The sequence below is a fragment of the Chanodichthys erythropterus genome, chromosome 9, assembly GCF_024489055.1.
Source record: "Chanodichthys erythropterus isolate Z2021 chromosome 9, ASM2448905v1, whole genome shotgun sequence".
Taxonomy (NCBI): Eukaryota; Metazoa; Chordata; class Actinopteri; order Cypriniformes; family Xenocyprididae; genus Chanodichthys; species Chanodichthys erythropterus.
The window spans coordinates 28,498,940-28,511,160 of record NC_090229.1 but is presented as its reverse complement, the minus strand read 5'-3'; the positions used below and the strand labels follow the sequence as shown (position 1 = coordinate 28,511,160).

The window sequence follows — 12,221 nt, the reverse complement described above, 5'->3', positions numbered from 1 at the left end:
CGCCTGTCTGTATTTTCCTGACAAATTCTCTACGAAGGCATCATTTATGTTGTTTGGAATCCAGTGGACTTATATATTTAAAATACAAAACTTACTAACAGAAGGCTGCTTTCAATTTCGAATGCTGACGCGCGGCACACTTTGTTTGTGAAGAGTGCTCGCGCATGCGGCTATGCGTGACTCCGTGTAAATGGTTTAAAGTACGGTTTAATGTAGTGGATTAAACGGGCATGACAAACTGCGTTACTTCTTATATTTCCAAAAGAGATCTGTGCGTGAATGCAGCTTAGCTATTTCCCGCTGTCTATGATGTCATAGCAACAATTAAACAACAGTAAACATGAGAAAGGAAAATCACTTATAGTTCTTGAATGGGAAACTTTTAGATAATCTTAAATACTGAAAGCACTCTTTGTTTATTGCTTGTAATATGTTTTATTGCTCCTGTATTATTGCTACTTGCTTGTATGTTTTGAAGTTAAATTCTTAACATACAATTGTTTTATTTACATTTTTCAATTTGTAATTATTTTAAAAAGTACTTATAATTACTTATGTAATGATATGTAAATCTAAGGATTTTGCAGTTTTTAAGTCGGTAAACTAATTAATTAAGAAGAAAAAAAAAAGTAGATCAAGAATCATTTTGGAATCGGACCGTGACTCCCAGAATCGGAATCGGATCGGAACGTGATGTGACTAAAGATTCCCACCCCTATCAAACACCTCTACTGGATGAATGGGCAAAAATTCCCAAAGAAACACTCCAAAAACTTGTGGAAAGACTTCCTGGAAGAATGGAAGCTGCTGCAAAGGGTGGATCAACTCCATATTAATATCTATGTCAGGAGTGGGCAAACTCAGTCCTGGAGGGCCACTGCCCTGCAGAGTTTAGCTTCAATCCTGATAAAACTAACCTGCCTGTAGCATTAGTAACAAAGCCACTGGAAGGCAAGCCTGCAACCTTAGCCAAAAAAGCGTAACAGCTAATGCTAACGCCCCGCGGTACACGCTGAGAATGAGACCGGAGGCTGTTTTTTTAATGGAAGTCAATGGACGAGAGGCTTCGCTATACTGATTAAACAGCTTTTGTGGGGAAATAGCTAATCATTTAATTAATCAACGGCCTGTTTGCCAATCTTCAGAATGTTTTACACTAAACAATACTTTCGTTGGAAACTATATGTATATTTTAGCTTGATAAAAATGTATTTTTTCAAGAGAAGGCAGACTAGGGAATGTTGTGACTGCCATTACACGACAGGCTGAGAGGTGAGCAAGTGATCAAGTTAGCCGTTACGCTTTCTCCAATGATAACAGATACAGACCCTCTTATCTCCCCATTATATACAATCTCTGATTAGTAATCCTGAAGGCATTGATTTGCTGGTTCAGGTGTGTTTGATTAGGGTTGGAGCTAAACTCTGCAGGGGAGTGGCCCTCTGGGACTGAAAACTAAGAACTTTATGTTAAAACTAAAACTTTTTGGGCACTCTTAATTACGATAACTCTCACCATTTATGTTCGTACAGCCACAAGATGCCTAAACATTGCTGTGTTTATCACTATATCAGTAATCACGGGTTTGTAAGTGACTTTTGTATTCCAGACACTCAAAATAAGAGGTTCACTGTGGTGATTAAATGTGTTTGTCATTCCTAAAACAACACTTTGCAGTGTGTTTGAGGTGTTTGTTTGTGTATGTTTTCTCACAAATTTGATTTAGCTAAAAAGCAATACCAAGTTTTCCTCATTCTACAGTCTAAAGGAAATCACTTCAGTGTCAATTGTGAAATGTACTGTAAGCCGGGTCAGCATCTAAGAGACAGAGCGGTACATTTAATCCATAGAGACAGATCGGTATGTAAACCTCCTCTGTTGATTGGCTTCAATGTCATGCTTTGATCGATGCCTCTGTCATCTGTGCCACTACCCATGGGGTGAAGACACCAGGGCCTGACAAAAGTGCACAGACAAACAAAACCCAAGTGAACTTATGAAAGAGTTGACTGGACAGTTTTGTCGGCTTGTAGTCTGAACTCTGAAATGTCTTCTGACAAACTCTACGGGTAGATCACTAAGATTTATTGTTGCTTCATAACATAAGTACTGATGCACTGAAATCCGTTTTTTTATCAAAACACCAAAACTGAAATTACAATTTTCATTTAGCTGAAAACCAAAAACACATTTTGGGTAATTACATTCAGGTAATTAGATAATTGTGTGCTGTTCAGAGTCTTGTGTTGTCTGGTGAAAAATTAAAATAGATGTAGTAAAGTTCTTCGGGAACCAGCAATATATCTATTTTACAATTTTTACATATTGCTACTTCAGCACCCTTTTTGTTCACAGTGAAAAACGTCACTGCTGACATGTTTATTTTATCTGTGCTGTGAGCACTAAATAGATGCTGACACAGTCAAAGAAGGGCATCATCGCTGAATCGCTTATTAAATGTCATTGTTTTGGACAATGGTTTCAGTCCTGTAATTGTTTTTTTCTGTACTTGCAAATATATAATATTAAGTGTAGAGAGAGAACACTTTCATGACAATTTTTGGGTACACTTTATTTTGTGTCTGTGTTACAGTATAATTTCAAGTACTGAGTAATAATAATTAACGTAATAGGGTTAAGATTAGGTTAAGGGTTTGGGGTTACATATTATTTTGAGGTGTCTTTGTTAAACTGTAATTATACATTTAAGTACTGAGTAATATTATGTAACTACATGTATGGTTAGGTTTAGGGTTTGGTTTGGTTTAGGGTTAGTTGCATGTAATTATGCATCATACATGTAACATGTAATAAGGACAAAGGCTAAGCTAGGATAAAGCTAACTTTTAATAATGTTTTGTACATCTATAATGTGTAACTCACACCAACTTAAAAGCCATTGCCTGTATATAGAAACAGCTTCACAATCATCTACAGAGAAAGGTGTTTGGCTGTTAAACTGAACCTGTCTCTCATTCAACATCTAGTCATTAATATAAAGACATCCTCTTATATCACTTGAAAAAGCATATGTGCTTGTATACAAATGAAGGATCCCCATCTGGGACCTGAACATCTGCAACCCGCACTCTGTACTGAGGTAATTAGCATATTCCCACTAGAATCATAAGCCCAGCTGTAAACATACACATGCACCCTTGGCTGTGGTGTCATATACACACACTCAATCTGCTTTAACAGCACTGATGTTTACCAGGAGGGGGATGATACCATGAACTATGACATACAGATGCTATTTTAGTAATCATGATCCATTTTTATACTATTCATATGTTATGTTATATTCAGTATTCAATTGCACAAGACTCTTTGCATAAGCAGCATTGCATTGAGACTACCTATATATCACGAAACATTCAGCGCTGAAATGTGGCACACAAACCTTTACATTCAGACTGAAATGATGCTAAATGGTTGGTTTTGGAGTTCTTAAGCATTGCAGTACGCTTCATGCCTTGTAAAAAAGAGCATATCTTTAGCACTTAATACACTTTAAAGGTGCCCTAGAACCAGTTTTTACAAGATGTAATATAAGTCTAAGGTGTCCCCTGAATGTGTCTGAAGTTTCAGCTCAAAATACCCCATAGATTTAAAAAAATAAAATAAAAATTTAACTAATTTTTTTTAACCCTATAACCCTAATATAACCCTCAAATGGATCTTTACAAGATGTCCGTCATGCATACTGCATGCATGCGTCGGATCATGTGAGTATAGTATTTATTTTGATGTTTACATTTGATTCTGAATGAGTTTGAGGCTATGCTCCGTGGCTAACGGGCTAATGCTACACTGTTGGAGAGATTTATGAAGAATGAAGTTGTGTTTATGAATTATACAGACTGCAAGTGTTTAAAAATGAAAATAGCGACGGCTCTCTTGTCTCCGTTAATACAGTAAGAAACGTTGGTAACTTTAACCACATTTAACACAACATGCTAACGAAACATTTAGAAAGACAATTTACAAATATCACTAAAAATATCATGTAATCATGGATCATGTCAGTTATTATTGCTCCATCTGCCATTTTTCGCTATTGTCCTTGCTTGCTTACCTAGTCTGATGATTCAGCTGTGCACAGATCCAGACGTTAATACTGCCTGCCCTTGTCTAATGTATAGGCCTATGCATATGCAAATATTGGGGGCGTACATATTAATGATCCCGACTGTTACGTAACAGTCGGTGTTATGTTGAGATTCGCCTATTTTTCGGAGGTCTTTTAAACAAATGAGATTTATATAAGAAGGAGGAAACAATGGTGTTTGAGACTCACTGTATGTCATTTCCATGTACTGAACTCTTGTTATTCAACTATGCCGAGGTAAATTTAATTTTTGATTCTAGGGCACCCTTAAAAAAATATGAAGAGTTTGGCTCCAAAATGCAAATAACTCCATTTTGATTAATTTAAGTAAAAAGGTGTTTTCTTTACCAAGAAAGTGGCAAGATGAAAACCACTATTTTCTGTTTCAAACTTTCACATAGCATCTTTTGGTTATAAAAACATTAAAAATTCAAATCTACATTTTGATTGTATAAAGTTTATTATAAAAACGTATTATTTTTTTCCCAAAATGCAATAAATCCATGACAATTTTTTTTCAAAATGCAATTAATCCATCAATATAAAAGTTATTTTTCAAAAATTTGAAAATACACAAAGTTGATTCACATATATGATGGAGTCTAAACTTTGCCAATATTTATCTTATATACAGGCATTTTACTAAAAATAGCAGCCGTCACTCCCAATATGAATTCAACGGGTCATCTTGTTAATGTTATAAATTATTTGTCATTACCGATTAAAGAGTATCTGGCGCCACCGCACGGTTAAATAAACACATTTGCCGAGTACATTGGTATTAAAAATGCCTTTTTTAAAAGCTTTCAGTGTTTACAGTGGGTGGAATGGTGCACTGTTATTGGTTGAGCGGATATATTGCGTTCTGCAGAAAAAGGAGATTTCTTTCCAAAACGTTTGTCATGTTTTGGAAAGAAAGGGAGAAAACATGACAGAATAACATGACGGATATCGCATTTTGCGCAAAATTAATGAATGACTTTTCAATACCGACCAGATACAATACTGATTTTGGCGGAAACTCAGCTTTTTTGAAAATGCCGTTTATCGTGTTTTGGAACCAAACTCTTCATATATACTTGTACTAAATGTCAACTAAAACTGTATTGTTTTGAGACACTTAATTGTGTGTTATTTACAGATAAAAATAAAAAATATCAAAGGGCGCATTAGTAATATGCGCCAATAGGCGGGAGCACAATGTGCGTACACTCTGTTTCTTATACAAACAGGGACGTGCAGCAGCACACAAACATGCCAAATATTAAAAGTAAAAGGATTACAATGTAAAAGTTATTATTGTGTCATAAAGATAAAAATGCCTACATGTCATAATGGATTGTCATTGTATGTATCAGAATTACCTATTTGCAGTAATGACGAATGAAACTGGCTAATTATTTAACCAATCGTGGCAATAGAGGGTATGCACGTGACGTCACCGTCGACCGTTACGACTGCGGTCACGGCCACTGAGTGGCAAAAGACTGAAGGGGCTCGCACACCGAACGCGAAGCTCAGCGCCTCGCCACGTCTTTAAAATTCGAATGTATTGTTATGAGTGTACGCACACCGGCGGCGACATTCGGCGCCTGTCGGCGGCTCCCAGCTACGACTCAGAAAAAAATATAAAACAATGTGTTCGAATTTGAAAGACGTGTCGCGGCGCTGAGCTTCGCGTCCGGTGTGCGAGCCCCTTGAGCGGCAGCATTGGTTTTCAGCGCGAATGTTGCGAAAAACACACAAAACACATCCAAAACGGGAAATAGCTTTGTGATTGACTGTACAAATAGCTTTGACACAAACCCTGAGATATATATTTAAAAACTGCAGAAAGCAACAGGGAAAAAAGCAAATGGATCACTGCAATTCTCAGAAACAGCTGGACTCCAGGCGGAGAAACATGTTTTAGTTATCATTTTGTGTCAAATTGTTGGATTTTGAGGTAAAATCATACCGTATGCATTGTTATATATTAGTTTGACGACTCATCAATTAATTATTTTTCATCTTATATTCTGCATAATTGTGTGTTTTTCAATAAACAACACTGACAAAAACTATACTATAAAACTATATATGTTTTAGGGCTGGACAATATGACGATATAACATTGATATAAGTGATTACGCGGATTTAAATCTACTGATATTGTAGTTATATAAAATATTCACAGGCAGATTTGCTTTATGTGTCTCCCCGCCGTCGAAATCAGGCACATATGTCAGGAAACACGACTCCAGGCTGCATGTCAATATCCATGGATTAGGTTTATTTGACAAGTTGTAAGGAACACATTCAATTCCAACCTTTAGTGTAATTTGTTAGTTTTACTCGCGTTTTCGCAGTTTCCCCTGTTAAATCCAGTCACGCAGCAGGTTCTTTTGCCACTCAGTCCAGCTGAGGGAGCGCGCTTTCGGCGGGAAAGTGACGTCGATGCATACCCTCTATACACATGTATTTAACCAGGTTGAGGGTGTCAATATTCAGACATGTAAATAGAGAATCTGCCATTGTGCAAGCGCAACTAGCAAAAGTGGATTTGGACGCCCTAAGTGCACCTGCGTCATGTGTTTCAGACCATACGCTTAGATCGTTAAAATAGGGCCTTATAACTTTTATAAAAGATGTAGATGGAAAGGATCTCAAGCTGACTATCTTAAAATGTTACTGTAGCTATACCCATAATAGACATGGTACTTTTGGTACCTTGTCTCTGTTTTCATGGACTCTTATTTTGATATTCTTTTCTCTTTTTGTGCCTATGTTCAGTTCCTGTTTCCTGTGTTTCCATTGCTGTTAGTTCAGAGATTGTATATTATAGGGAGATGAGAGGGTCTATATCTCTTACCATTGGAGAAAGCATAACGGCTAACTCACGTGCAGCACCTCTCAGCCTATTGTATAATGGCAGTGACATCAGTGCCCACAGTTCAAAACTCCTTCCCTGTGTACCACCGGAGCATTAGCATTAGCCATTTCACTTTTTTGGCTAAAGGTTGCAGGCTTGCCTTCCAGTGGCTTTGGTTAGTTTCTGTAGTTACCCTTGTTTGTAACAATGTCAGCTAATCACCTGTACCTGTCTACCATTAGTCCCTTGTCATCTAGTGTATTTAAACCGTTAGTCATCCCCTGTTCATTGTCTTGTGTTAATGTTTTGTGATGGTGTTTCTCGTTATTGTTACTTGTGTTTATTAAATGTGATTTTGAATCTGAATCATCAAGTCAAGCCAGTACGTGGTAACCTTTAAGATACTGTAAAAGTCATAAAATAAAACATAACCTGAAAACATAATCCTGGCAGAGGTGCCATCTTTATCAAGGTGAGTGCAGCCATGCCCTGTGAAGTATGTAGGTCAGAATAGTATCCTGTCAAATGTGTGGCTGGTGGGCAGACTGCAGTAAGCCCAGATGGTCTATGACTAGGATCTGAGCTGTTCAAGGACCAGTCTCCATGATGTGAAAGAGCAGTTAGATGAAGGAATGTTGGTAATCTCATTTTGTTGCAAACGAATCAGTGCTAAGGCTATTTCTTTAGGGATTTCTGGGAGAACAGAGATTGATACCATACTGACCTTTTGTTTGCTCTAAAAGCAACACTGATTTTATTTTGTCCATCTTAAAAAATCCCAATGTATACAAATAATATGTACCTCAATCATGCATTTGAACCAGAAAAAAAAAATCAAATATGAAATCTGTGGGTTTAATAACACAGGATAATGCTGTGTAATGATGTGACAAGCCTCTGTGATATATTTTGTTTTGTGCCCACACATTCCCCTCAGATCCAAATGTCAGAGAAAGGTGGAATAATAATAAAGGACAAGAAACCCAGAAATAACAAAAGGCACACAGGTTTGTAGGCTTCTCAAGAAGAAAGAGAATATGTTAGAGATGACATCAGAGAAAGATAACAAAGGCTGAAAAAGCTGGCTGGTACTATTTTGCCTGGTAACTACTCTGCTGTCACTTTGAGCATGGAAGACAAAAGAAAAACTGGGAATTTTTATGTGACAACAATAACAGCCACAGTCAGGCATTTTTGGGCTTGTATGTATTAGCTTGATCTGAGTAGTTTTTTAGAATGGCATTGCATCAAAATGTAGGTTTTTAAAAGCAAAATGACAAAGAAATTGATTATTTTGTGTTTATATAGCACGTATCGTCAGAATAGAGGATTGGAGTCCATTCTTAAGTATGAAAATTCATTGATTTGTTAGTGTAAGTTATGAACAGTGTCATGTCAACCATCCCAAGACGGCAGACATGTCGACTTGTCTGGAGTGGTTGAATGTGGCATCTATGTATTAGGGTTGTGCCGATGGACGATATCATCGTCCATCGTGATGGCTGACCGACATCACGATGGAGAGACACCATCGTGATGCCACGCCCCCGCCCCGCTCTGCCCCTTTTATTCCCCTCACGTGCAACCTATTGGAAAGCCCGGATAAGTCATTAGTTGGGAAATAAAATAACCCTTTCGCACGTAAGTTTAAAATATTCTGGCTGACCCCGCAGCGTGAGTTTTTCAAGGCGACCGTTATTTAGAACGTATCACTTTATTGTTTCCATGGTGACGCGTCATTGCTTGTCATGTCGCACACCGCAGCGCTGTATGACTGATGATCTGCTTTTATTTCAGTTTTCCTTTTTTTATTCAAAATATTCACTAATTTGTTAACCATAACATGAAATATCTGATATTCCGATTGTCAAATATGTGAAAGTGGATGTGTTTTGCTGTTTAAACAACTTTATAATGATTGCGTTAGTTGAGCTATACACGTTATGGGCGTCGCCATGTTAGTTTGTGCCGCAGGTTCTGTTGGATTCACAACATCTTATATGTATTTAAACATCCGAAACCTAAAATAAACATTATGTGGTTGAAAACACTGCATATTTGTGATATATGAAAAGTGCTGCGCACGTCCATCTCTGGTTTAGAGATGGATGCGCACATTTGAATTTGGCAATTGATCACGTGATGCACTGCACTGAACGTTCTAATCACAGCGGTGTGATCGTACGCGTCAAAGGGATAAATAAAGTAATAAAGTAAAATAATGAATAATAATTATATAATAACGAAAAATTAAAATACACCCCCCCCACCCCCGACGATATCATCGTCCATCACGATGTTTTACTGTAAACATCGTCAACTGCCAATTTAGGGGACATCGCCCAACCCTACTATGTATACATATCTATGGATATGTATGCATTCTTCCTACCTGATAGACCTGAGTCCTCCTCACTGTTGTCGCCCTCCTCGCCGGCCTTCTCCAGGTTGCTGAGGGACTTGCTACGGGTACGGAAGTTTCTCAGCAGGTTGCGGTGCTCCTGATAGGTGATGGGCGGGCTTTCTGGACCGATGTGAACCGGACGAGGGGTTCCATAGTAGTTCCCTAATCCAGGAAATATAACAAGCTTGTCACTCAGGTCTTCCAAGGACAGTTATTACACTGCTTAGAAGTTATTTTATTCATGAAGTGATTATTTAGTTTCTTATTTTAGGGTCTAAAAGTGTTGGTAGTAATATCTTCTGAACCACCCTAAACAATTTGTTTATATGTCACATTTGATCTCTCTCTCTCTTTTACAATGTGTATTTAATGATGTTTTATTAACAAAGTTTGGGAGGAACACATTCAAATGATCTACCCAATCAGCATGAGAGGTGGTCTGTATATCTATAGCCGACTCGTAGACAGTTTTTGGCATCCCTCCGCCACCCCGATTCCTCACTATTGGCTAGTTCCTATCCCTGTCAGGAATACGGGGTGAGTACTCTGGGTTCGGGCCAAATTCCAAGCTCGGAGCCCTCTCCTCAGAGAGCTCGCCATACTCTATCTGAAATTTTTGTAAGTGTGAACTCGTGAAACATAATTAAAGGATTTACATACTAGAGATTTATGGCTAGTGGTTAAATCCATGGATATGTGGTATTATTTCTTTCAGAGTGAATCAATATCTTTATTTCAATACAAATAGCTAACAGGAGCAACAAAATCTTGCAATCAAGGTCACCTTAATAACACATGATAATCCATTATATTGTCATAGTATATTCACTAAAAGCATAAAAACCACCTCAAGGATGGAATACTATACAAGAGGAGTGACATATCTTCAGATGGTTCAACAGATTGTGAACCCGTCCTGATATCCATCTGTTATTGATTAAGTAACTTGCCTTTGCAGTGGTAAGTAAATCATACCTTGCCGCGTCGGCAAGGTGAAAATGGCATTTATGGCATTTTGTAAATCCAGCTGCATTTTTTATGCTAATTCATTTTATTCGTTTAATCAGGCGAGGTAGGCGATCCTCCCCCTGAGAGCCATAATTCACATGCTAAAGGCACATGTGTCACAGAGCCCACAGTAATGATGCTGAAAGAGGAATGAGCTTCGGACTCCACACTGAACATTGAATTGCGATACATTTGCCATGAAATGCCTATTTTGGAAAGGATATTATCTGTGTAATGGACAATGAGCTATTATCTATGGTATAAACTGACATTATGTGGCTCAAAGTAGAAACCTGTAAGCATTTCTGCAATTTCCAATAAAAAAATAATACTGTGTTCAAATATAAAGACAGACTGAGATAAACTGAAGGGAAATTAAACTTGCTTTTATTATCAGTTTTACTTCCTCATGAGAGATTTCACTGAATTTTAGATATGAGTTTTATATGAGTTTTTATAAGACCTAAATCAAGTTTTATGGTAACACTTTAGGGTCTTTAAACTAGTTGCTTATTAGCATGCATAAATATTGGCTATTTATTAGTACTTATTAAGCATATATTAAAGCCTTATTCTGCAAGACCTTATTCTACATTCTTAATCCTACCCAATACCTAAACTTAACAACTACATTACTAACTATTAATAAGCAGTAAATTAGGAGTTTACTGAGGGAAAAAGTCATAATTAATAGTTCATATATGTTCCCTATACTAAAGTGTTACCAGTTTTGCTTCTCCAGACATATTAGAAAATATAAAAATACCATTACAATAAGGATGATATCCAAAATAGGACTAATTTCAAAAATTATATAATATAATATAATATAATATAATATAATATAATATAATATAATATAATATAATATAATATAATATAATATAATATAATATAATATAATATAATATAATTAGTGATGTCAAAATCAATGCGTTAACGAATATGATTATTTCAGTTTAACATGTCAAAAACTATTTAACGCAATTAACACAGCATCCGTTGTTTGTTTTTTTCTGTCATCCTTTAGCTAGATTTACATTATATGACCATTAAACTATTCAAGCATGACAAGACAAAAGAGAGCGCAGTGTGGTACTCATGCGCACAGAAAGCAGCTTCAGATAGCGCGGTGTTCTGACGAATAATGTTACCTATTAGATTGTGCTATCAACACTATATTTGCATTATTTTAAGGGTAGGTTTAGGATAGGGGTAGGTAAGGACGTTAATAAAGCTTCAAATGACATGAATATAATGTTGGTAGCATTTACCACTGTGGAATTGTGCTACTTTAACACCGGCCACACTGAGTTCTTTTTCTTGCTTGAATGGACAGAAACAAAAATCATGCCAAAATGCCAGCTTTATCAAGTATTCTCGTAAGCACAGTATTAAATTAGTTAAATAAAGTCTTAAATTAACACAAAGTTGAAGCTGATGCAGATCCAAGTCATAAAAGAACAAAAGAAAATCACTCACTGCTTTTGACTGAATCACTTTTGTAGCTTTAATAAAAATTAATAAAAAATAATCTATGTTTTAATCTAAATTATGCAGTGAACACTTTAAAGTGTTTGCTAAATGCTTTGATTCTGGATATTTTTTTCTACCTGTTAGATCAAATATTAAAATATACTGTCTTTATGTTGTTTCTACATTAATTGGAAGATTAAATGTGAAATTCTTACAATATGAAAATATATTAAAAACTTTATTGTTAGGTATGATTAAAAAAAAGTGTGATTAATTAGTTATTTTTTTACTTGATTGACAGCACTAAATATTATTATATTATATTATATTATATTATATTATATTATATTATATTATATTATATTATATTA

General features: G+C 36.3%; 1 protein-coding gene across 1 annotated transcript in view; it reads right to left on the bottom strand.

The window, feature by feature from the left end:
* The window catches only part of LOC137027263 (novel protein similar to vertebrate membrane associated guanylate kinase, WW and PDZ domain containing 1 (MAGI1)), a 111,998-nt gene that overhangs the window by 54,904 nt on the left and 44,873 nt on the right, over window positions 1-12,221 (bottom strand). Inside the window, exon 5 of the mRNA XM_067395241.1 lies at window positions 9,355-9,528. Coding sequence (XP_067251342.1) covers window positions 9,355-9,528 — 174 coding nt within the window. The remainder of the gene's footprint in view (window positions 1-9,354; window positions 9,529-12,221) is intronic.